The 27,001-nt window shown below is 40.6% G+C and overlaps 1 protein-coding gene across 2 annotated transcripts in view; it reads right to left on the bottom strand.

Annotated features, from left to right (window-relative positions):
- The window catches only part of LOC112254533 (phosphatidylinositol 3,4,5-trisphosphate 3-phosphatase and dual-specificity protein phosphatase PTEN), a 28,800-nt gene extending 12,384 nt beyond the window's left edge, over positions 1 to 16,416 (bottom strand). Inside the window, exon 1 of one of the 2 annotated variants that reach the window (XM_024427221.2) lies at positions 15,407 to 16,416. In XM_024427221.2, coding sequence (XP_024282989.1) covers positions 15,407 to 15,485 — 79 coding nt within the window. In that variant the 5' untranslated portion in view covers positions 15,486 to 16,416. The remainder of the gene's footprint in view (positions 1 to 15,406) is intronic. The other variant, XM_024427209.2, reaches the window with a different exon arrangement.
- Between the last annotated feature and the right edge of the window lie 10,585 nt (positions 16,417 to 27,001).

Raw genomic sequence — 27,001 nt, 5'->3', positions numbered from 1 at the left:
GCCTGTAGTGTGGTTTTCCACTTAAATTTTGAGTGTGACTCCAAATCCAGACCTCCATGGGTTGATAAATTAGATCTCCATTGATATTTTTTGTGTGATTTTGTTGTCAGCACATTCAACTATGTAAAGAAAAAAGTATTTAATAAGAATATTTCATTCATTCAGATCTAGGATGTGTTATTTTAGTGTTCCCTTTATTTTTTTGAGCAGTATATATATATATATATATATATATATATATATATATATATATATATATATATAGACTCAAATAAATAACTCATACAATTCTAAAACCTCAAGTTTACAAGGCAATCATATCACAATAACATATCTTCTGAGCAAAGATCATCATGATGCATTCAGTTAGGGAAATAGACATTTATATAACTATGTGGGTGTCATTGTCCAGCAATGTACAGTGATGGGTAAGTAGAGTGCAGGGCAGAAGGGTTGGGATCACTAGTGTAAAAGTTGGAGTTGACCGTGTGAGGGCGAGAGGCCCGGAGAACTCCTATCAAGCAGGGCCCACATGTGGGTGCACTCTGAGAATCTCCATAGCTTGACCTGCATGTATTTATAGAGCCCAAGTTATATTGAGATCATTGCAAATGTTGGGCTTAACTCTCCTACAGCCCCAGTTGAATCACATGGAATATTCAACATATCAAACGCAAGGGTAAAGAGGACACTGTCTCAACAGCCAAGGAAAGTCTTGTTGGGATACATTACAGTATTTGGTCAAACAGTAGCCTAAAGTGCATGATTTTCCTTTATCCCTGCACGAAAGTGTCTGCCCTGCCCCTGTGCCCTTTCTCTCTGTGCGCTCAGAGTAGGCTTGTGGAAGAGCAGATGGAAAGAAATGCTTTTTGATTAGAGCTGTGGCGGTCATGACATTTTGTCAGCCGGTGATTGTCATTCAAATAACTGCCTGTCTTACGTTAATTGACCGTTAATAACAAACACATTTCGCATCTCTGGCTTCCACGCATACCAGCAAGCCACCGATGTGTGCCTTTGGAACATCTACATTAAAAAAGTTTAATAAATCCATTAAACATAGCTTATACCATCACAATAAATCATTTATTTTAAGCAGGTCTAAAGAAGCATAATATGAAGAAAATGTAGCCCATTTCAGTAAAACTAAGTGCATTCTGTTCAAACGATTCCTGCCCGCCCGACCAGCATCACTACTCTGGATGGTTCAGAATACGTGGACAACTACAAATACCTAGGTGTCTGGTTAGACTGTAAACTCTCCTTCCAGACTCACATTAAGCATCTCCAATCCAAAATTAAATCTAGAATCGGCTTCCTATTTCACAACAAAGCATTCTTCACTCATACCGCCAAACATACCCTCGGAAAACTGACTATCCTACAGATCCTTGACTTCGGCAATGTCATTTACAAAATAGCCCCCAACACCCCCACTGCGATCTGTATGCTCTCGTTGGCTGGCCTTCACTACAAATCCATCCCCAAACCCACTGGCTCCAGGTCATCTTTAAGTCTTTGCTAGGTAAAGCCCCGCCTTATCTCAGCTCACTGGTCACCATAGAAACACCCACCGGTAGCACGCGCTCCAGCAGGTACGGGTCATCCCCAAAGCCAGCACTTACTTTGGCCGCCTTTCCTTCCAGTTCTCTGCTGCCAATGACTGGAACGAATTGCAAAAATCTAAATCTGGAGTCTTATATCTCCCTCTCTAACTTTAAGCATCAGCTGTCTGAGCAGCTTACAGATCACTGTACCTGTACACAGCCAATCTGTAAATAGCACACCCAACTACCTCATCCCTACATTATTACTTACCCTTGTGCTTATTTGCAACCCAGTATCTCTACGTGCACATCATCTGCATATCTGTCACTCAAGTATTAATGCTAAATTGTTATTATTTTCGCTTCTTGGGCCTATTTATTGCCTACCTCCCTACTCTTCTACATTTGCACACACCGCACATAGAATGTTCTATTTTTCTTTTGTGTTAATGACTATACGTTTGTAACTCTGTGTTGTTGTTTTTGTCGCACTGCTTTGCTTTATCTTGGCCAGATCGCAGTTGTAAATGAGAACTTGTTCTCAATTGGCCTACCTGGTTAAATAAAGGTGAAATAAAAACAACATTTTCTTTTTAAAGTATCTTGGGGTATGCCTCCATAAGCTTGGCACATCTAGCCATTGGGATTTTTGCACCTTCTTCAAGGCAAAACTGCTCCAGCTCCTTCAAGTTGGATGGGTTCCGCTTGTGTACAGCAATCTTTAAATGATTCCACAGATTCTCAATTGAATTGAAGTCTGGGCTTTGACTAGGCCATTCCAAGACATTTAAACGTTTACCCTTAAACCACTCGAGGGTTGCTTCAGCAATATGCTTAGGGTCATTGTCCTGCTGGAAGGTGAACCTTCGTCCCAGTCTCAAATCTCTGGAAGACTGAAACAGGTTTCCCTCAAGAATTTCCGTGTATTTAGCGCCATCCGTCATTCCTTCAATTCTGACCAGTTCCCCAGTCCCGGCCGATGAAAAACATCATATATATATACTGTCATTTTACAGTTTTTTTTTTAAATCTATTGTTTACCTAATACCTATTTCTTACTTAAAAATTGCACTGTTATTTAGGGCTTGTAAGTAAGCATTTCAATGTAAGGTCTACTTATACCTGTTGTATTCGGCACACGTGACAAATAAACTTTGATTTGTAAACACTTGGGTGAAATGTTGGAATCATGGAAAAAGATTGATTATTATAATTCCATAGTTAAAATATAATAGTGGGCACTTTGAATAGAGTGAAAATGCAAGGGAGGAGTTATTGTGACAGTGTAGGAACCAAAGTGTTGGCCAGTGTTTCCTAGGGGACCCTGTAATATTTGGCTATGTTAAAATGTTCTCTCTTAGCTACTTCATGTTGGTAACATTCATGCTTCACCTAATCCTCTGGTTTAGAAGATACTGTTGCACAAAACATGCTGATTTAGGCTTACACCATCCCTGGTATCAGGTTGTATAGCTAGCTATGTTTGGTCTGACAGTACATTATTAGCTAGCTAGCTAGCTAAATAGGAATTAGCATTAGCAGCTAACACGATTTAGACACAACTTGCTAAGAAAATAAACTAGCTGTTTGCAGATGTAAACAAACACTAATTAAGTATAATTATATAACAAATGTGGATTTATATTAACTTCTTTGGGACTGGGGGGCAATATTGAGTAGCTTGGATGAATAAGGTGCCCAGAGTAAACTGCCTGCTACTCGGGCCCAGTTGCTAACATATGCATATTATTAGTAGTTTTGGATAGAAAACACCCAGAAGTTTCTAAAACTGTTTGAATGATGTCTGTGTGTATAACAGAACTCATATGGAAGGCAAAGAAGTCTTTAGATAAAGAACCTTTCGGTTACTAGTCCAACGCTCTAACCACTAGGCTACCCTGCCGCCCCCATATATTGAAGCAACATCTCAAGACATCAGTCAGAAGGTAAAAGCTTGGTCGCAAATGGGTTTTCTAAATAGAAAATGACCCCAAGCATACTTCCAAAGTTGTGGCAAAATGGCTTAAGGACAACAAAGTCAAGGTATTGGAGTGGCAATCACAAAGCCCTGACCTCAATCCTATAGAAAATTTGTGGGCAGAACTGAAAAAGCGTGTGAGAGCAAGGAGGCCTACAAACCTGACTCCGTTACACCAGCCCTGTCAGAAGGAATGGGCCAAACTTCACCGAACTTATTGTGGGAAGCTTGTGGAAGGTTACCTGAAACGTCGCCTTAATTTCTAGCAGAACTTCTTTGAGCGCAAATTATTTTAAAACTTGTCTTAAAGATTTGACGCACACCACTGACAGCTCTGGTGCGAAAGGTGACAATTTCACTCACTTAAACTGTATCTCATTTCTGCATAGTGCATGCACACCAACAATACTATGGCAGGATCTGTAAATGTAATTAATACAAGATCAAATTTAACTAGGCCAAATTGGGGTTTTCATGCCTCAAACCCAACAATTCAGTAATCTATTTCATTTTAGCACTAAAATCAACGGAAGGTAGAAGAAAAAACACAAACAAAAATGAGAAAACGAGAAAGTAAGACGCTATATACAGGGTCGGTTCCAATACCATATTTACAATTTGCAGTGATACTGGTGTAGTATGAGGTAGATATGTATAGGGGTAAGGTAACTAGGCATCAGGATATATAATAAAAAGAAAAGCAGCTGCGTAAATGGTGATTGTATGAGTTACTCCAGTATCCCTGCAAGATGGCGGCAGCAGCTTTGTAGTATTTTGTTTTTTTTGTGTGTTATTTCTTACATTATTAGTCCAGAATTGTTTTGGTGTTATTGCATACAGCCGGAAATAGCATTTGGATATCATAGCGGCAGTAACTCACCAGCATTGCGACTAGGAAAACGGCTTTCCCTAATTGGATCCTTTGTTGGTACCCCACAGCGAATTTTAACTATTCAAAAGGCTGCTCCAAAACCGCCAGCAGAGAAGATGTATTCGGAGTGGACTTCTAGTCCGACTCAGGAGGCGTGCACACCATCCACCACTTCTGAGTATATTACTCGCTAATGTTCAGTCTCTGGATAATAAAGTAGATGAGCTCAAGGTGAGGATCTCCTTCTAGAGACATCAGTGATAGTAACATTCTCTGTTTTAAGGAAGCATGTCTCTCTTGGGATATACTGTCCCCGTCCATATAGCCAGCTGTGTTCTCAGTACATTGCGCTGACAGGAATAAAGAACTCTCAGGGAAGAAGAAAGGCGGAGGTGTATGTTTCATGATTAACTACTCATGGTGTGATTGTGATAACATACAGAAACTCAAGTTCTTTTGTTCACCTCCCAAGAAAATAATCTTTGGTTAGTCACAGCCGTGTATATTCCCCCTCAAACCGATTCCACGATGGCCCTCAAAGAACTACACTGGACTTTGATGCAAACTGGAAACCACATATCCTGAGGCCGCATTTATTGTATCTGGGGATTTTAACAAAGCAAATTTGCGGAACACGCTACCGAAGCTCTACCAACATATTGACTGTAGTACTCGCGCTGGAAAAACTTTGGAAGACTGCTACTCAACTTTTCGAAATGCCTTCCAGGGCCTCCCCTGTCCTACCGTCGGAAAATCTGATCACGACTCCATTTTGCTCCTCCCTTCCTATAGCCAGAAACAGGAAGTACCCATGATAAGGTCTATTCAACGCTGGTCTGACCAATTGGAATCCATTTTTTCAAGATTGTTTTGATCACACGGACTGGGAATATTTTCCGGGTAGCCTCTGAGAATACCAAAGACAAATACATGGATACGGTGACTGAGTTCATCAGAAAGTGTATAGGAGATGTTTTACCCACTGTGACTATTAAAACCAACCCAAACTAGAAACCGTAGATAGAAGCATTCGCACAACACTGAGAGCGTGAACTACTGCATTTAACAATGGTAAAGTGACAGGGAATATGGCCTAATAAAAACAATGTACAGACAGTGTGGTGAAGAAGGCGCAACAGTGCCTCTTCAACCTCGGGAGGCTGCAGAAATGTGGCTTGGCCCCTAAGACCCTTTTTCAGATGAACAATTGAGAGCATCCTGTCGGGCTGTATCACTGCCTGCTATGGCAACTGCACCGACCCGCATCTGAAGGGTTCTCCAGATGGTGGTGCGGTCTGCCCAACACATCACCAGGGGCAAACAACCTGCCCTCCAGGACACCTACAGCACCCGATATCACAGGAAGGCCAGAAAGATCAAAGGACATTAATCACCAGAGCCACGTGCTGTTCACCCCGCTATTGTCCAGAAGGCGAGGTCAGTACAGGTGCATCAAAGCTGGAACCGAGAGACTGAAAACTGTTAAGATCTCAAGGCCATCAGACTGTTAAATAGCCATCACTAGCCGGCTTCCACCCGGTTACGCAACCCTGCACCTTAGAGGCTGCTGCCCTATATACATACAGTTTAATAATGTTTACATACTGCTTTAGTTCTCATCTCTATACACTGTATTCTATTCTACTGTATTTTAGTCAACACCACTCCAACATTGCTCTATCTAATATGTATATATTTCTTAATTCCATTATTTTACTTTCAGATGTCAAATCAAATCCAATTTTATTGGTCACATACACATGGTTAGCAAATGTTAATGCGAGTGTAGCGAAATGCTTTTGCTTCTAGTTCCGACCGTGCAGTAATATACAGCAAGTAATCTAACAATTTTACAACAACTACCTTATACACACAAGTGTAAAGGAATGAATAAGAATATGTACATAGAAATATATGGATGAGCGATGGCCGTGCGGGCATAGGCAAGACGCAGTAGATGGTATAGAGTACAGTATATACATACGAGATATACTGTGACCAGTGATACATGTATTACATCCAATCTTTAATTATTAAAGTGGCTAGAGATTTGAGTCAGTATGTTGTCAGAAGCCACTCAGCCACTCAGTGATGGCTGTTTAACAGTCTGATGGCCTTGAGATAGAATGCTGTTTTTCAGTCCATCGGTCCCAGCTTTGATGCACCTGCACTGACCTCGCCTTCTGGATGAGTGTATTGTTGTGAATTGTTAGATACTACTGCACTGTTGGAGCTAGGAACACAAGCATTTCACTAACATCTGCTAAATATGTGTATGTGAGAGTCAGTATCAATATGTGTGCATATTGCGTGTGTTGAAGTGTGTAGAGTCCTATGAGTGAGCCTAGAGACAGGCCAGAAATGTAAATAACATACAAGGATCATCTCAGTCTGTGTAGCCATTCTGTTAGACTCCAGCCACCTAAGTCTAACAATTTTTTGGGCCTTCCTTTTCACACCCCGGAAATAATGTCCGGGGTTACAACCTACGTCTCGGGTCCTACGGGCAAAATCATTGCACTCTGACTAAGTGTTTAAAAAGCTCCCAGGGTAGTTATATCCCAGGGAGGAAGGGGGCATGCAGCGTTCTGCAGCTGCGACGAAACGCACATGCGGGACCCCAGACGGAAACGCTCTGGAGTTTCCAGCGGTCCTTCCTCAGCTCTGCTCTAGTAGGGCCCTATAAAATCTCTTTTAATTTCTGCCGGATTACATTTTAGTTTTTCACCAACCAGCAACAGACCGTTGTTTCTGTAGTACTTATGTGACAGAGTTTTCAAAACAAATGTACACTGGATTGATGCAAAACATCATGATATCATTCTGCCAGGCGACATTTAATTGAGAAAGTTTTTTGGAAAGCCTTTGCATGTTTACCAGAAGACCGATATCATTAGCATCATCGTTAACGGATACACAAAGTGTAGACATGCGCACACGTTCTGTGCAGTTTCAAAACTTTGCAGGAAAATACAAATCACTGATGCATTTTGTTAATGTCTTATGACAAAGCAAATTCATACATTTTCTAATAAGTTCAATAGATGTAGTTAATTACCTACAATACATATTGAATATTGTTGAATTTTATAGGGCCCTATTCTAGCCAACTCCACAGCTGGGAGCACCAGAAAAAGAGTGAGAGTAGATGGGGAAAACGTGGAAAAGAGATAAAGAGAGGAGCGGGAAAGAGAGCAAATGATATGGGAAGTGTTAGGGTGGGTAAGAGAAGAGAATGCAGGAAAGAAAGGGGTGCTATGGAAAATGGAAAGGTGGTGGGTTAGAGAAGAGCCCTCACAGGCAGCATTGCTGATACAATATCACTGGTGCTTTAAGGATTGTTCCCAGAACTCTTATACTGCATTACATAACTGCAAAACGCCTATATTGCTTTAAGACAACATGCCAAAACCGATAAAACGTTACAGCAACATGGTCTCTTTACATTTTAATACTATATAGCCTACCCCAACACAGACTATGGGAACATTGGCTCAGTCACACAAGTAGGTTAACTGAACAAATTCCTCAGTAAACCGTCACATGTATAGCCAGTTCATTAGGCTAAACACCTACCACACAATAGATAAGGTGTGTACAGTCCCTTTATTTATTTTTAATCAACAAAGCTCTGCATATTTATGACAGCTTGGAATTTGAACAATCCCTGCACTATTATCTAGGGATAAACGATATAGTTGGTGAACATATCGGAATCGGACGATATTAGCTAAAAATGCCAACATCGGTATCGGCCTGATGTGAAAGACCGACGTCAAAGCTGATGTGCATACCTATATAACGTAGGTACATGATGTAATGACGCCATGTAAACGTTTGTGCTACACGTGCAACACAGCATTCCTAACCTAGCCCACAACGCCTGCTGTGTGGATCAAGCAGTCAAGTCGAGCAGTTATTTGAAAGATTAAGAACATTTCCGCAAGACAACTCAAAAGCGAAATCCATTAACGCCAAGATAATGGAATGCATTGCCCTTGACAATCAATTGTTCTCTGCCGTGGGCGATGTTGGCTTTCGTAACTAGTCGAGCACAGGTACACACTACCAAGCGCGCTATTTTTCAGATGTTGCCCTACCGGAATTACACAGTAATAGTGTCACTGCTATTAGATTCACAACATACTATGTAACGCCATTTGGGTCTTTGCGTGTCAAAAAAAGATACACGTCAAATAACACTTTGTTAATTAAATAAGCTTAAAATTTGACACGTCAAATAACACAGTTCTATTATAGAATGTTGTGTGTTCTGAATTTGCACGTGCAAGCCAAGTGCCACCACTACTATCAGTACCACTGTCAAAGCTGTACAAAAAAAGTCTGCAAACAAGCAAACACCAGCTACAAACGATGTGTTTACAATACCGCTTTGGTAATAAAGCATTATTTGTTTGACAGCAACTTCTGGGGTAGCTAGCTAGCGTTAGCTTGGTACCTTGCTAGCACCAATACAACCAGCCTGAAAACAATGACCAGTAGAAACTGCACTCATTTTCACTATTCTTAGCAATGATTTAGGAATCCTTGTGAGTAAGTATTAGCTAGGTAGCCACTTGTTGTTCACCTACTGAAATTGAACTTCAGTTCATGAAAATAAATAGCTAGCCAGCTTCTTAACCCTGTTACCCAAAGCTAACGTTATAAGCATGCCAGCTAGCTTCATCTGGCTAGTGAGATTCGACCTGACCGGGTTATGTGTTGTGAAGCTATAAGGGTTAGGCACAAGTCAAATTTTCAGTTTGCCTTCAAAATAAAAGTACCTCTGAAAGTGATGCAGAAGGTTACAAATTGGTGGAACCATGCCATATTTAGACGAGACAATGTTAAACAAGGTTGGAATGTGAAGCAATGAAATGGAGTTTCGGCAAATATTAGCATTGTAGCTATTATCGCGGGACTGTGACTGTGAAATCACCTCCTCAGTCAGCCTATTGTGTGTATTGACATTCATAGTGCACTGTACAGCTTTACCTAAGGATTGGGGATCAACGAAATTGGGTAACAATATACTCAATATTCAATATATTTTTTCCCAACGTCCTCCTCAGTTATCAGACTCCAAAACATCCATGCAGTATTGTTTTTCCTCTGGAATAGTGTTCAATACACATAGGTTGACAATAAATGTGGCTCAATTCACAGTTGATTCACAGCCGCACAATAAGAGCTATGATGCTAATGTTCTCTGGGTGTCACTGAGTAGACTGATACCCCATGTCATTGATCCACAATCCATAGGTTAGACTTGTACAGTGAAATAAGTATGCCCCCAATGCAATTCTAAAGTATAATACATCCAGTGTGATTAATTGATTTGTCAAATTAACAAATTATTATCTTTTGTTGATTTTTATATATTAAATTATACATTTATTTCACCTTTATTTAACCAGGTAGTCCAGTTGTGAACTAGTTCTCATTTACAACTGCAACCTGGCCAAGATAAAGCAAAGCAGTGTGAGACAAACACAGAGTTACACATGGAATAAATAAACATACAGTCAATAACACAATAGAAAGTCTATATACAGTGTGTGCAAATGAAGTATGATTAGGGAGGTAAGGCAATAAATAGGCCACAGTGGCAAAATAATTACAATTTAGCAATTAAACACTGGAGTGATAGATGTGCAGAAGATGAATGTGCAAGTAGAGATACTGGGGTGCAAAGGAGCAGAAAAAATAATATAATAATATGGGGATGAGTTAGTTGGGTGGACTATTTACATATGGGCTATGTACAGGTGCATATAACATTCCAACCTCGATTAGCTTGATCTACTCAATTATGGCATAATTCTACTATTTGTATTCATTTGCATCACTGTCAATTACATACTTTTATTTTGAAGGCTAACCGCAAAGTCCACTATTGTTGTTAATCCTTATGGTGGCTAGCTTCACATAGATGGGTCTGACCACCATTAATCAAATAACAACTGTCTTATAAATTAGGGTTATTTTAGATGACACCTAGCTATATAGTTAGCTAGCTAATGATAGCAAAAAGACGTCTGTTTCAGTAGCTATGTTTTTGGGGAAGAACATTATTTGCATCCTTGAGCTAGCTTCTTTTTATGAACAGCACTGTAGGTGTGCAAGACAACTTTACCAGTATCTTAGCATACGTATTGATGAATCGTTGTGACATATGAAATACGAGTGATAGTGTAATCAATGTGTAATATATGTGTAAAAAAATATGATCGCATTACATTATTATGTGAAGTGCAGTCATATTCAGGTTCTGATTGGTCAACAAGCTTATTTAACACATCAAATAGTGTTATTTGACATCTTTATCTTTATTGACATGCAAAGACCCAAACAGTGTTCCATAGAAATCCTGGTTGAGAATGAAACAACTGAACAATGAAACAGCACAGCAAGTAAGTAAAATAAATAGGTTTTGATTGTGTTTTACTGGTAATGGGGACATATGTAAATGCCAACAAAATAACTTTTTGGTCAGTGTGGTGTGTGTGTGGAACCTTTATTTAACTAGGCAAGTCAGTTCAGAACAAATTCTTATTTACAAAGACGGCCTACCCTAGCCAAACCCGGATGACACTGGGCCAATTGTGCGCTGCCCTATGGGACTCTCAATCACGGCCGAATGTGATACAGCATGGATTCGAACCAGGGACTGTAGTAACGCCTCTTGCACTGTGATGCAGTGCCTTAAACCGATGCTTTCATGTGTGTGTGTTAACTATTTAACTGTACTAGAATGCTTAAAAGGCCACAAAAATGTTAATTATCAGTTAACGGTATTGTGTTTTTTGGCAAGGAAAATATTGGATATGGCTATTGGCCAAAAATGTAATATCGGTGCATCATTACTACTATGGCATACAACAGTAATCACTGCAATATTACCGCATAAAACTGTCTGATCGTAGCATTACAAAAAGAGGGCCTTTAACCAATTAACTTTTACTACATAAAATTAATGGTTCAGTCAAGCCAAACTGCCCTCCCCCATCAGCACATGACAAAATGGACACAATCGTCCCAAATTGCTATTGAAAATGTCTGAATTGCTACAGAAATATCAAGCATTTTTACCCGCAAATATCAAAAAGAGACACTGAAATCCTGTAGGGACTGCCATCAGCCTCTGAACTATACTGAACAAAAATATAAAACGCAACATGAAACAATCTCAATGATTTTACTGAGTTACAGTTCATAAGGAAATCAGTCAAATTAAATATTTTTCATTAGGCCCTAATTCATGGATTTCATGTGACTAGGAATACAGATATGCATCTGTTGGTCACAGATACCTTAAAAAAAAAAGTAGGGGATAGATCAGAAAACAAGTCCGTGTCTGGTGTGACAACCATTTGCCTCATGCAGCACAACACATCTCCTTTGCATAGAGTTCATCATGCTGTTGATTGTGGCCGGTGGAATGTTGTCCCACTCCTCTTCAATGACTGTGCGAAGTTGCTGGATATTGGTGGGAACAGAAACACATTGTTGTACATGTTCATCCAGAGCATCCCAAACTTGCTCAATTGGTGACATGTCTGGTAAATATGCTATGGAAGAACTGGGACATCTTCAGCTTCCAGGAATTCTATACAGATCCTTGCGACAGAGCCATGCATTACCATGCTGAAACATAAGGTGACGGCGACATATGAATGGCGTGAAAATTGGCCTCAGGACTTCGTCACAGTATCTCTGTGCATTCATTTTGCCATCAATAAAATGCAATCGGTTCATTGTCTGTAGCTTATGCCTGCCCATACCATAACCACATACCAGATCACAACGTTGATATCAGCAAATACACGCCATACACCTGGTCTGTTGTTGTGAGACCGGTTGGACACACCGCCAAATTCTCTAAAACGATTATGGTAGAGAAATGAACATTCTCTGGCAACAGCTCTGGTGGACATTCCTTCAGCTGGCATGGCAATTGCACACTCCCTCAAAACTTGAGACATCTGTGGCATTGAGTTGTGTGACAAAACCGCACATTTTAGTGGCCTTTTATTGTCCCCAGGACAAGGTGCACCTGTATAACGATCATGCTGTTTAATTAGCTTCTTGATATGCCACACCTGTCAGGTGGGTGGATTATCTTGGCAAAGGAGAAATGCTCACTAACAGATGTAAACAAATTTGTGCACATTTTAGAGAAATAAGCCTTTTGTGCATATGGAACATTTCTGGGATCTTTTATTTCAGCTCATGAAACATCTAACACTTCACATGTTGTTTTTATACTTTTGTTCAGCGTAAGTTGTTCTGAAAGGCATCACTATTCTCCAAATAAACATTCTGCACATTATCCATGTCAACAGAGAAAACTAGGAAATGAATGCAATACTTCAGCCGTTTGATCAGGGTTCAATCCGTGTCCACCCTTCCCACCGTCTCGCCCCCATTTGCCTGTCTCCCCTGATTTCCAACATGAACTCAAGTGTCAAAACACATTCAATTATACATTTTAAAAAACTGCCAGGTAGAAGACGTCACAACTTGACTTTTGATGTCAGCTTGTAAGACAGTCTTCCATCGTTGCTCCAGCATTTTCCTCTGTATTTTACCATACCGAGCTGATTCCAAGCACACGCCCGTTCAGTGCACTCGCTTGAACTGGTCTTCAATATCAGGGCCAGGTTGGCCAGGTTTGAGATGTGCTGCAAGGGACTACCATCCTATGGGTTAACAAAATGGATATAGGTCTAGATCACAAACTTCACTTGACAGTATATATGCGCATGTTCTGAAGTTAACCTCTAGAAATTATTAGTGTTAATGTGGGGTGGCAGGTAGCTTAGCGGTTGGAGAGGAGAGCCAGCATCCGGGATGTTGCCTATTGGATTCCGGGTACGACTGGAAAAATATTTAGTGAAGTGAGCTTGCAACCGGAGGTTTGCTAGTATCAAATCCTAGATGCTCAAGGGCACAACGGTAGGCAATGACACTTAACCCCCCCACAACCTGTATATGTAGGTGTGTCTTTTAGAGGGGGTTGGGTTAAGATCTTCTCAATTATTATTTGGCTCCTTGTCATCTACAAGACCCTGCTAGGTAAAGTCCCCCCTTATCTCAGCTCGCTGGTCACCATAGCATCTCCCACCTGTAGCACACGCTCCAGCAGGTATATCTCTCTAGTCACCCCCAAAACCAATTCTTTCTTTGGCCGCCTCTCCTTCCAGTTCTCTGCTGCCAATGACTGGAACGAACTACAAAAATATCTGAAACTGGAAACACTTATCTCCCTCACTAGCTTTAAGCACCAACTGTCAGTGCAGCTCACAGATTACTGCACCTGTACATAGCCCACCTATAATTTAGCCCAAACAACTACCTCTTTCCCAACTGTATTTAATTTATTTATTTTGCTCCTTTGCACCCCATTATTTTTATTTCTACTTTGCACATTCTTCCATTGCAAAATTACCATTCCAGTGTTTTACTTGCTATATTGTATTTACTTTGCCACCATGGCCTTTTTTGCCTTTACCTCCCTTCTCACCTCATTTGCTCACATTGTATATAGACTTGTTTATACTGTATTATTGACTGTATGTTTGTTTTACTCCATGTGTAACTCTGTGTCGTTGTATCTGTCGAAATGCTTTGCTTTATCTTGGCCAGGTCGCAATTGTAAAGGAGAACTTGTTCTCAACTTGCCTACCTGGTTAAATAAAGGTAAAAAAAAAATATTTAAAAAAATTATAACATTTGCATAAAGAACTGCATTGAGGCCCTTTTGGAATTTGCTAGTGTTCTTCAAATATTTTTTAACCAAGGATGCCAGATAAATTACCACTACGCTAATTTAGATCACATTTGACAGCTAGCAGCACATGGCGCAAGATTGACCAATTCATGAGACCATATTTTGTATCTTTCAATCAGGATAGCAGGATATTTGAAAGGTGCATTGCATGGTCTTAAACATTCAATTGATTGCTTCCCAACATGCCAAATAATTAAATCCATGATAAAATTGGCCTCTGGGCCATAGTGCCAGAACTGTCAGGCTGCATTTACACACTAGCCAAATTCTGACCCATTGCTCATAATTGGGCAAAATATCAAAATTGGGCTGCCTGTGTAAATGCAGCCTCTATGCGTTATTGGTTAGCTGATCAATAGATAGGTTCACTAGTTAGTTTGATGCCTCATAGCTAGATAAGAAAACAGTAATAACGCAGCCAACCATCTTCCCTGCACTGTCAAATGAATAAGGCAGCCAACCATCTTCCCTGCACTGTCAAATAAGAAACCACGTTTTACTTTAGCAAGCTACAGTAGCTACCTAATGGAAAAGTAGTCATGTCTAGAGATGGACTATTTGTAACCAATAAAGTTATGTAATATTGACTGGCTGCTAATCGGAACCAAGCTCTTAAACCCTTCTCTGTATGTAGAGTTTTCAGCGGTTGCATTCGCCCACGGTTGGCTCCATGTGAACTACAATTCCGACACTCTTCCAACGTTTAGATTCATCAATAATCATCGCTTCCTAAAAAGCTTTCGAAAGACGCTGATATGCCCCTTATCTTTCATATGTGCGAGAAATATAGATTTTTTTTAAACTGCTAAAGTGTTGCACAGATCCATACACTACGTGTGCCTCCAGTAGAGGAAATACACTTCCTTCCCAGTTTCTTGCACACTACATAGCTAACTTAGCCTAGGCTGCCTCCTTTTTTAATTTAGCTAGCCATGTCCGTCTGTCTAATGTAAACAAGTGCTGTAACATGGGGATATGGCTGTGTGGGAACATTAACCCTATAAAGATGTGTAGTAACTTAACCTCGTGACATTTGACAGCTCCACACCACCTTTCAAACATGCTTTATATTCTGTCGTATCAATAAATTAGCAAACATTAGCCAGCTAGCTACCTTAACGTTAGTTAGCAATAAACGATATTCCATTGACAACAGTAGGTGTACTAACGTGGCTAGTTAACTATATGACAACGTTAGTTATTTAAGAAAAGGATACACGTTAAGTCCAAGTCGAACCCATCCTCCTGGTATCTCCTTTTGTTCCGGCTGACCATTTCTTTTATTATCGCAGCCATTGTAGCTAACTAGCTTGCTGGCTAGTGACAGGAGTCTGTGGGTTTCAAATTATGAAAAGTTAGCTAGCTGCCGTTGCTTCGGTTTGCAATGGCTTTGCCTCTCGATCGCCCTTTGCTTTTTTGATTTTGCAGCTCCTTCCTCGCAGTGAGACAAGCCAGCAGTGGTCGTCGTCGTGAGTAGGATTAACGCGTTAGCTAGCTAGAATGGCGTTTTCTCTGGATCATAGAGACAGGCCTTGCTCTGCTCTTCCGCGCAGGCCAAACTTTCCCAATACTGGAATTCGTCTTGCAACTCCCCCTTGAAAAATACATACAATAATCCTCCCGCCTAACCGTAAGGCATAAGACGGTCCGAATCTCTTGATCTACCGAAGCCGCCGTGATTGACCGACCAGCGAGGAGATAACTCTCCGGCGCTCGCTCGAATTTGAAGACTACCGGCCCTTGTAAAGCCCAGCAGTAATTAGTTACCGTATCCACTCAGACTTAGCTAGCCATCTAGCGAGCTGCAATAGCTACCCACTTTTTAAAAAATCCAAAAACCTCCTAGCGAATCAACATCTTCGCCGATGGATTGCCAAAATACACGCGAAAAAGTGTCAGGCTCCAATGTGCATGTATAATGGCTATACAAAGACCAAATATTTGCACAGACTCGTTTGACATATGTCCCGGGAAGCATCTTCTTTTTGCGTTTCTCTCACGCTTCCATCATGGCTTCCAACGGAGGAAAAACATATATATGTAGAGGTTTAAAATATATATATCATACCGCCGCAAATATATAGATCTAGAAATAAATACATGTGAATTCTTAGAAAAGCTGTTTCATTGCAGAAGATTTACAGTGTACGTTTTTCCGATTGCCGTTTTTTTTGTAGTCGGCTAGCTAGTTCTTTTGTTGGCAGCGGAAGGACACATCAGAGCTCATGCAAGTCTCTCCTCTGTCAAAGTGATCACGTGTTTTTGTAATTATGAACGTTTCCAACATGTCATGTTTTCGCTTCTAGTGTACCTTATTGCATTTATCCATGTGGGCCAATTAAGTCCTTGAATTGACAGAGGGGATATCTCTGTTTGTGTGTGTGTGTGACTAGAGTGGGGTGTGGAAGTAGGGGTGTCTATCAGTTGTATTCCTAGATACAAATAACGGCAAACATATTATCTGCTCAATTCAAAGGCTTAGGCCAACTCTCCCTGCCTGAAGTTTAGGATGAAAGGCCAACTGATAGGTAGAAAAACTGTTCTGATGGCGAAGACTTGAGGGGAAACGTCCTCCGCTTCCACCCAGTCTCATGGGAGTGTCAGGACAAGAACGATAGGCCTACAGTGCAATTTGAATTTTTTCAAAACAACATATTGTCACTCACCAGGGTCTCAATTTGACTGGATCAAATGGAACAAACTGTTCACCTGATGTTTACAATGGGGATGATGATGACTTATATTTGATGTTTATACTTTTTTAGACATGGTTTGGTTCAGATTTTGGTGGTGTCTCAGAAGAAACTGCCCTTGAATTGAAATGTCTCCTCTTCTGAGGTGATAACTTTGACCCAGACATACTTTGCATAAGTTTTACCCACATAGCCATTGACAAGACATTACAATACACATTTTATCCCGTTTTCCTTTTTGGACATAGACACCCACCACTGCGACCTGTATGTTGTAGGCGGCTGGCCCTTGCTACATATTCGTCGCCAGACCCACTGGCTCCAGGTCATCTATAAGTCTATGCTAGGTAACGCTCCGCCTTATCTCAGTTCACTGGTCACGATAACAACACCCACCCGTAGCACACGTTCCAGCAGGAATATCTCACTGATCATCCCAAAAGCCAACACCTCATTTGGCTGCCTTTCCTTCCAGTTCTCTGCTGCCAGTGACTGGAACTAATTGCAAAAATCACTGAAGTTGGAGACTTTTATTTCCCTCACCTACTATAAACATCAACTATCTGAGCAGCTAACCGATCACTGCAGTTGTACATAGTCCATCTGTAAATAGCCCACCCAATCTACCTACCTCATCCCCATGCTGTTTTTATTTTATTTACTTTTCTGCTGTTTTTCACACCAGTATCCCTACTTGCGCACATCATCTGCTCATTTATCACTCCAGTGTTAATCTACTAAATTGTAATTATTCACTCCTATGGCCTATTTATTGCCTACCTCCTCATGCCTTTTGCACACACTGTATATAGAGTTTATTTTTTCTACTGTGTCATTGACTTGTTTGTGTTATTGGCTTGTTTATTGTTTACTCCATGTGTAACTGTTGTCTGTGTCACACTGCTTTGCTTTATCTTGGCCAGGTCGCAGTTGCAAATGAGAACTTGTTCTCAACTAGCCTACCTGGTTAAATAAAGGTTAAATAAAATAAATAAGTAAACATACTTTTGAGTAAGGCACAGTGAATGTGTTCTGTTAGAATAAACTACACATGTTTTAAATTAAACCTATGAAGTTCTATTAAATGTAAATAATGCTTTTTCTCATGACACTCAATGCACTTCACATCTGGTTTCTTATTCTTCTGTATGTTAAAGAGAAGCAGATGGCAGAGGTGAGGATTTGGAACCTGGAAGTGAAATGAGGTTATCTATGGCCGTGTGTATTTTTGGATATATGTTTGGCCACCAGAAATGTGGCAAAGGAACAATGATTCACACTTTGAGAATAAATCTGTAATATGTGTATGTGGGAATAAATGTTATCACAACTGTATTTGACTGGAGCAATTAGGCCACATCACTTGGAAAGGCCACATCACTTTGGAAATGAAATGAGTCAATCTCAGGTGGTAGGCAAGTGGAAAATAATTGTGTTAATTATTTTCTGCAGCGGCGTCATGCCCCCTCATATTTGTCCTTTTTAATGTTTGTGTTGTTGTTTCTCTCTAATACTGCTCGCCACCTAGCAATGTTATGAAGTTGGCTTTGGTTAACCCAGACAGGTTCCCAATCTCCCAACCTCATAACTAGCTACCAATAAGCCATTTCAGGCTGTGAATCAAGTTAGAGTAGCTAGCTTGTCTAACTATTTTAGCTGGCATACCTGCTGGCAGGTTTGGTAAACTAGAAAAGCAAACAATAACAAGATGTACTGAATAAGACTCATATTCCATTCAATCCTTTACCCAGATTTTAGCAGAGATGCAATTTACCATATTTAGTTCCTTTAAAATAAGAACCACCAATCAGGAGGATACAGACAGCTCAAGAGGTATGCTTAGATATGCAGAAAAATATAAATTTTGGCATATAATTAAGCATATTGATTAAAGCTATAGATTGCAGGAAAAAGCTGTTTCAGGTGTTTGGAAAATGAATCAACCATCCTGATCAACCACCGGTTATCAAAAACCATTGTGGAACATTTGTCACGAACTGCCTCGAATTCCGTAACAAAAAGGAGACAATGTGGAGATAAGGAATAACAAAAATATATTTATTAACTGAAGCAACTTAAATACAATTAACAATGGTGTGTGTGTGTAGTCAGTAATCAGAAGTATATGTGAGTGGTTGCGTGCATACAGTAGATGTGATATTGAGGGGTGTTGAAAGGTGCCAACGCAGACAAACAAAACGGACACAAAAATGCCACAACCAAAATCTGACAGTGTGTCTGCATGGAGAGAGTCTCCTCAATGAATGGGGAAAAGGTATATTTATCCCGGGACACACCCGAGCCCAGGTGTGTCCCATTTTGCTGACGACCTTCCCAGCTCCGCCCACTGACATCCTATTAAGGAAAACAAGAGCAAAGACAAAGAATTCGGCAGACAGAGTGAGAGGGTTGTCACATATTCCAAATCCTTCTGGCTTGTGAACAAAACCTTGCAGTACTGCATGGTAAAAGGGCTCAGGGCCAGACCCAGATGCAGACACGGGAGGCAGATGGTTTGAGTGTTTGATATTTATTAGTTCCAAAAGGGGTAGGCAGGAGAATAGTCACGGACAGGCAAAAGGTCAAAACCAGATCAGAGTCCAGGAGGTACTCAGGCAGGCTCGAGGTCAGGGCAGGCAGGCGGGTACAGAGTCCAGAAAACAGGCAAGGGTCAAAACCGGGAGGGCTAGAAAAAGAGAGAATAGCAAAAGCAGGAGCACAGGAAAAACACACTGATTGACTTGAAACAGACAAGATGAACTGGCACAGAGAGACAAGAAACACAGCGATAAATACACTGGGGGAAATAAGCGACACCTGGATGGGTGGAGACAATCACAAGGACGGGTGACACAGATCAGGGTGTGACACAATATATAGGATTTCAACAAGCAACCCAATCATTGCTGACAGCTTGGCTGGAGGATGTGCTGTGGTAGACTATAGTTCTCCCTTGGACTGGACATGATATATACATTTTGATGTGCAGTTCCCCTGTTGGAAGTCCTACAAAATACTGACGGTACAGTTATCAGATCTAAATGGAGTTACTTTGGGACATAGCAGATGAAACAATCTGATCCACCTATAATGCTAACTGGAAATCATCTTATAGAATGGGCCTGCAGTACCAAAAAAACTGACATTATGTCCAGTCAAAGGTTTCTCAGTGGATTATGCTTGTCTATCCTCTACTGTTGCGATTAATCTTTAGGGCCACCCTGGATTTGCCTGTTAATTGAAATGCATTCCAGTTGACCTCATGAAACTGGTTGAGAGAATGCCAAGAGTGTGCAAAGCTGTCAAGGCAAAGGGTGGTTACTTTGAATAATCTACAATTTAAAATGTATTTTGATTTGTTTAAAACATCTTTTGGTTACTACATTAATGTATATGTGTTATTTCATAGTTTTGATGTCTTTGCTATTATTCTACAATGTAGAAAATAGCAAAAATAAAGAACAACCCTTGAATGAGTAGGTGTGTCCAAACATTTGACTGGTACTGTATATTTCATCAATAGGATGCTAACTAGTTAAAATATTACATTTGGACTCTAGCTAATGATTAACACAATAGTGTAAATGCAGATAGGCTGTCACACTTGCTCCTGCTCCGGCCCAACATTACGCACACCTGTCACCACGCGCATCAGTGCTTCATTGGACTCGTCTGGACTCCATCACTTATTGATTGCCTCCCCTATACAGTATCTGTATATTCCTCAGTTTCATCCCTGAGTCAGCATTAATGGCGTTTATGTTCCCCGTCCAGACGCTGTCCTTGTTTTGTTTCACGTCAGTTATTTATTAAATATTCACTCCCTGTACTTGCTTCTCGTCTCCCAGCGTCTGTCCTCACAGAGGCAACCTCACCCCTATTTATTTATAGCAACTATGATGCAACAGTTGGGCTACAGGTGATAATGCTTATTGATAATAGCATACCTGGCAATGTGGACCATGGCCAGCCTATGGATAGGCTATATTTATGGTCCAATATGTATAAATACTTGGACCAATTTTGGGGTCATTTCTGGAGGTAGAAATGATATTTTCATTCATTTTGGAGTAGAATGTCCTTTTGAAAAGTCACCAGAACTGAGCTTCTCAGTCTTTAAACAAAAAATGAAAATTCACCTCAAGAAATTTGGCATGCCACCCCGGGTCCTTTCCAAATACTACCGCTGCACCATTGAGGGCGTCTTGACCGGTTGCATCAGCCTGGCATGGGAATTGCTCCATCCACAGCGGCATGGCCCTCCAGCATGTGGTGAAAAAGGCCCAGTACATCAATGGGGACGTTTTCCCACCCATCTAGGATATCTTCTTGAAACGGTAGCTGAGGAAGTCCTGCAGCATCATCAAGGACTCCACACACTCCAGCCACGAGCGGTTCACACCCTTAAAAACCTCTCTGGGATATGTGGGACGCTAGCGTCCCACCTGGCCAGAAGCCAGAGAAAATGCAGAGCACCAAATTCAAGTAAATTACTATAAAAATCAAACTTTCATGAAATCACACAAGTAAGATACCAAATTAAAGCTACACGTGTTGTGAATCCAGCCAACATATCAGATCTCAAAAAGGCTTTTCGGCGAAAGCAAACAATGCTATTATCTGAGAGTAGCACATCGGTGAACAAAGAGAGAAACCATATTTCAACCCTGCAGACGCGACACAAAAGGCAGAAATAAAAATGTAAATCATGCCTTACCTTTGATGAGCTTCTTCTGTTGGCACTCCAATATGTCCCATAAACATCACAAATGGTCCTTTTATTCGATTAACTCCATCGATATATATCCAAAATGTCAATTTATTTAGCGTGTTTGATCCAGAAAAACACCGGTTCCAACTTGCGCAACGTGACTACAAAATATCTCAAAAGATACCTGTAAACTTTACCAAAACATTTCAAACTACTTTTGTAATTCAACTTTGGGTATTTTTTTGAACCCAATCGAACATCTCTGGATAGGCCCCATTCAACCTGACAGAGCTTGAGATGATCTGCAGAGAAGAATGGGAGAAACTCCCGAAACACAGGTGTGCCACGTTTGTAACGTCATACCTAAGAAGACTCAAGGCTGTAATTACATACGTCAAATACATTTAAACTCATTTTTTCACAATTCCTGACATTTAATCATAGTAAAAATTCCCTGTCTTAGGTCAGTTAGGATCACCACTTCATTTTAAGAATATGAAATGTCAGAATAATAGTAGAGAGAATGATTTATTTCAGCTTTTATTTTTTTCATCACATTCCCAGTGGGTCAGAAGTTTACATCCACTCAATTAGTATTTGGTAGCAGTGCCTTTAAATTGTTTAAATTGGGTCAAACGTTTCAGGTAGCCTTCCACAAGCTTCCCACAATAAGTTGGGTGAATTTTGGCCCATTCCTCCTGACAGGGCTGGTGTAACAGAGTCAAGTTTGTAGGCCTCCTTGCTTGCACACGCTTTTCCAGTTCTGCCCACAAATTCTCTATAGGATTGAGGTCAGGGCTTTGTGATGGCCACTCCAATACCTTGACTTTGTTGTCCTTAAGCCATTTTGCCACAACTTTGGAAGTATGCTTGGGGTCAATGTCCATTTGGAAGACCCATTTGCCACCAAGCTTTAACTTCCTGACTGATGTCTTGAGATGTTGCTTCAATATATTGACATAATTTTCCTTGCTCATGATGCCATCTATTCTGTGAAGTGCATCAGTCCCTCCTGCAGCAAAGCACCCCCACAACATGATGCTGCCACCCCCGTGCTTCATTTTGGGATGGTATTCTTCGGCTTGCAAGCCACCCCCGTTTTCCTCCAAACATAATGATGGTCATTATGACCAAGCAGTTTTATTTTTGTTTCATCAGACCAGAGGACATTTTTCCACAAAGTACGATCTTTGTCCCCATGTGCAGTTACAAACCGTAGTCTGACTTTTTTATGGCGGTTTTGGAGCAGTGGCTTCTTCCTTGCTGAGCTGCCTTTCAGGTTATGTCGATATAGGACTCGTTTCACTGTGGATACAGATACTTTTGTATCCGCTTCCTCCAGCATCTTCACAAGGTCCTTTGCTGTTGTTCTGGGGTTGATTTGCACTTTTCGCACCAAAGCATGTTCATCTCTAGGAAACAGAACGCGTCTCCTTCCTGAGTGGTATGACGGATGCGTGGTCCCATGGTGTTCATACTTGCATACTATTGTTTGTACAGATGAAGGTGCTACCCGCAGGCCTTTGGAAATTGCTCCCAAGGATGAACCAGACTTGTGGAGGTCTACAATTATTTTTCTGAGGTCTTGGCTGATTTCTTTTAGATTTTCCCATGATGTCAAGCAAAGAGGCACTGAGTTTGAAGGTAGGCCTTGAAATAAATCCACAGGTACACCTCCAATTGACTCAAATTATGTCAATTAGCCTATCAGAAGCTTCTAAAGCCATGACATAATTTTCTGGAATTTTCCAAGCTGTTTAAAGGCACCGTATGTAAACGTCTGACCCACTGGAATTGTGATACAGTGAATTATAAGTGAAATAATCTGTCTGTAATTAATTGTTGGAAAAATTACTTGTGTCATGCACAAAGTAGATGTCCTTACTGACTTGCCAAAACTATAGTTTGTTAAGAAGAAATGTGTGTAGTGGTGACTCCAACCTAAGTGTATGTAAACTTCCTACTTCAACTGTACATATATGCTGATCAAAAAAAGAAGCGAAACATGTAGCAATTTCAATTATTTAATGAGTTACAGTTCATATAAGGAAACCAGTAAATTGTAATACATAAATTAGGCCCTAATCTATGGATTTCACATGACTGGGCAGGGGTGCAGCCATGGGTGGGCCTGGAAGGGCATAGGCCCATCCACTTGGGAGCCAGGCCCACCCACTTGGAAGCCAGGCCCAGACAATCAGAATCAGTTTTTCCCCTCAAAGGGGCTTTTTTACAGACAGAAATAGTTCTCAATTTCACCAGTTTTCCGGGTAGCTGGTCTCAGACGATCCCGCAGATGATTAAGCCGGATGTGGAGATCCTGGGCTGGCATGGTTACACGTGGTCTGTGGTTGTGAGGCCGGTTGGACATACTGACAACTTCTCTGAAATGATGTTGGAGACGGCTTATGGTAGAAAAATGAACATTACATTCCAGCCACAGCTGGGGGACATTCCTGCGTTCAGCATACCAATTGCATGCATCAAAAGTCGTGCTATAAATTCACAGACAACACAAAGATTCCTTGATGTCCTTCCAGACTCCCTCTCCCTACCCAAGGACATCAGCGGACAAAAATCAGTTAACCACCTAACTGAGGAACTCAATTTAACCTTGCGCAATACCCTAGATGCAGTTGCACCCCTAAAAACAAAAATATTTGTCATAAGAAACTAGCTCCCTGGTATACAGAAAATACCCGAACTCTGAAGCAAGCTTCAGAGGAAATGGCGCCACACCAAACTGGAAGTCTTCCGACTAGCTTGGAAAGACAATACCGTGCAGTATCGAAGAGCCCTCAATGCTGCTCGATCATCCTATTTTTCCAACTTAATTGAGGAAAATAAGAAAATAATCATGGCCTCTAAACCTTCAAGCTGCATACTGGACCCTATTCCAACTAAACTACTGAAAGAGCTGCTTCCTGTGCTTGGCCCTCCTATGTTGAACATAATAAACGGCTCTCTATCCACCGGATGTGTACCAAACTCACTAAAAGTGGCAGTAATAAAGCATCTCTTGAAAAAGCCAAACCTTGACCCAGAAAATATAAAAAAACTATCAGCCTATATCGAATCTTCCATTTTAGAAAAAGCTGTCGAGCAGCAACTCAATGCGTTCCTGAAGACAAACAATGTATACGAAACACTTCAGTCTGGTTTTAGACCCCATCGTAGCACTGAGACTGCACTTGTGAAGGTGGTAAATTACCTTTAAATGGCATCAGACCGAGGCTCTGCATCTGTCCTCGTGCTCCTAGACCTTAGTGCTACTTTTGATACCATCGATCACCACATTCTTTTGGAGAGGTTGGAAACCCAAAATGGCCTACACGGACAAGTTCTGGCCTGGTTTAGATCTTATCTGTCAGAAAGATATCAGTTTGTCTCTGTGAATGGTTTGTCCTCTGACAAATCAACTGTAAATGTCGGTGTTCCTCAAGGTTCCGTTTTAGGACCACTATTGTTTTCACTATATATTTTACCTCTTGGGGATGTCATTCAAAAACATAATGTTAACTTTCACTGCTATGCGGATGACACACAGCTGTACATTTCAATGAAACACGGTGAAGCCCCAAAATTGCCCTCTCTAGAAGCCTGTGTTTTAAGACATAAGGAAGTGGATGGCTGCAAACTTTCTACTTTTAAACTCGGACAAAACAGAGATGCTTGTTCTAGGTCCCAAGAAACAAAGATATCTTCTGTTGAATCTGACAATTAATCTTAATGGTTGTACAGTCGTCTCAAATAAAACTGTGAAGGACCTCGGCGTTACTCTGGACCCTGATCTCTCTTTTGACTAACATATCAAGACTGTTTCAAGGACAGCTTTTTTCCATCTACGTCACATTGCAAAAAACAAACTTTCGGTCGAAAATGGATGCAGAAAAATTAATCATTGTTTTGATTCTTCTAGGTTAGACTACTGCAATGCTCTACTTTCCGGCTATCCGGATAAAGCACTAAATAAACTTCAGTTAGTGCAAAATACGGCTGCTAGAATCCTGACTAGAACCAAAATCTTTGATCATATTACTCCAGTGCTAGCCTCCCTACACTGGCTTCCTGTTATGCCACACCTGTCAAGTGGATGGATTATCTTGGCAAATGAGAAATGCTCACTAACACAAAATTGTGTGCATAACATTTGAGAGAAATTAGCTTTTTGTGAGTATGGAACATTTGTGGGATTTTTTATTTTGGCTCATGAAACATGGAGACCAACACTTTACATGAGGTTTATATTTTGTTCCGTATAATAGGCACATTACCTTTAGCTACAGAATATCTCATCACTGTGCGTTTCCATCTCCTCTCTCTACTTCATTCCTTTCTCAAGCGCACAAAGGAAGGGGCTGTCAACAATTTAATTAAATACTATGTTTAGTTGTGAAAACTATCTATGTTTCTCTACATATTTCACTTGGTTTCCCAAATTAAGCACTGGTTAGCTGCAGGAACATGGTTTGGGAGCCTATTGCATACAGAGTTGAGTGCAAGCGGCCTCCATTCACTATTTGAGTGCATTCATTTTTCCTTGTTAGTACCATTTCATAATAGGCCATTCTAAATTGAAACGAATGTAACATAATAGTAAAGATAAGATTAAATTAAGAATAGTCTGATGGGTGAAAATATGATCACTTGATGAGAGAACAGGTGTGCAGCCTGAGGCAAGGAACAGAGCGCAAGCTTTTTTTGCAACTTTTTTCAAATCATCAGTAGCCTATAGCCGCATCATGCAGCCCATATATGTTTTGATTTCTAAGACATTCTAAGGTTTGTATAATTCACAACTAAATCAGCCTAATAACTTTAAATCTAGTGTATAGGCCCTGTTTCAAATGATCACTTTTACGCTCAACATAGCCACTTCAAATGCGCATGTTTATTCAACTAAGTTCAATTATATTTTTCTTAATATAAAATCATATAAAATTATGGCATGGGACTTATAAGCATATCTTGTCTGCTAAATACACTAGCCTATAGCCTATGGCATGGCTCATAGCCAAATAACATCCAGTAGGCCGACTCCTATTCGGTTCATTTTCTTGAGATCATAATGTTTCTTTAGACCTGCCTAAAATAAATAATGGATTTATTTTGGTGTGTATTAAATGGATTTATTAGACTATATTTTAAATGTATATGTTCCTAAGGTGTGCATCAGCGGCTTGTATGCGTAGAGGCCTGGCGATGCTGAACATGTTTCTTAATTAACGGTCCATTACTATGAGACTGGCAGTGATTTGGAATGTCATGACCGCCACAGCCCTAGACCTACCAATTAGTTTGTGTTTTTACTGATAACAATTTGGTTTCAAATAAAAATGTATTTGTCACATACACATGGTTAGCAGATGTTAATGTGAGTGTAGCGAAATGCTTGTGCTTCTGACAGT

The sequence above is a fragment of the Oncorhynchus tshawytscha genome, linkage group LG01, assembly GCF_018296145.1.
Source record: "Oncorhynchus tshawytscha isolate Ot180627B linkage group LG01, Otsh_v2.0, whole genome shotgun sequence".
Classification (NCBI taxonomy): Eukaryota; Metazoa; Chordata; class Actinopteri; order Salmoniformes; family Salmonidae; genus Oncorhynchus; species Oncorhynchus tshawytscha.
The sequence above is the reverse complement of the archived record's forward strand: the minus strand, read 5'-3'. Positions and strand labels throughout refer to the sequence as shown.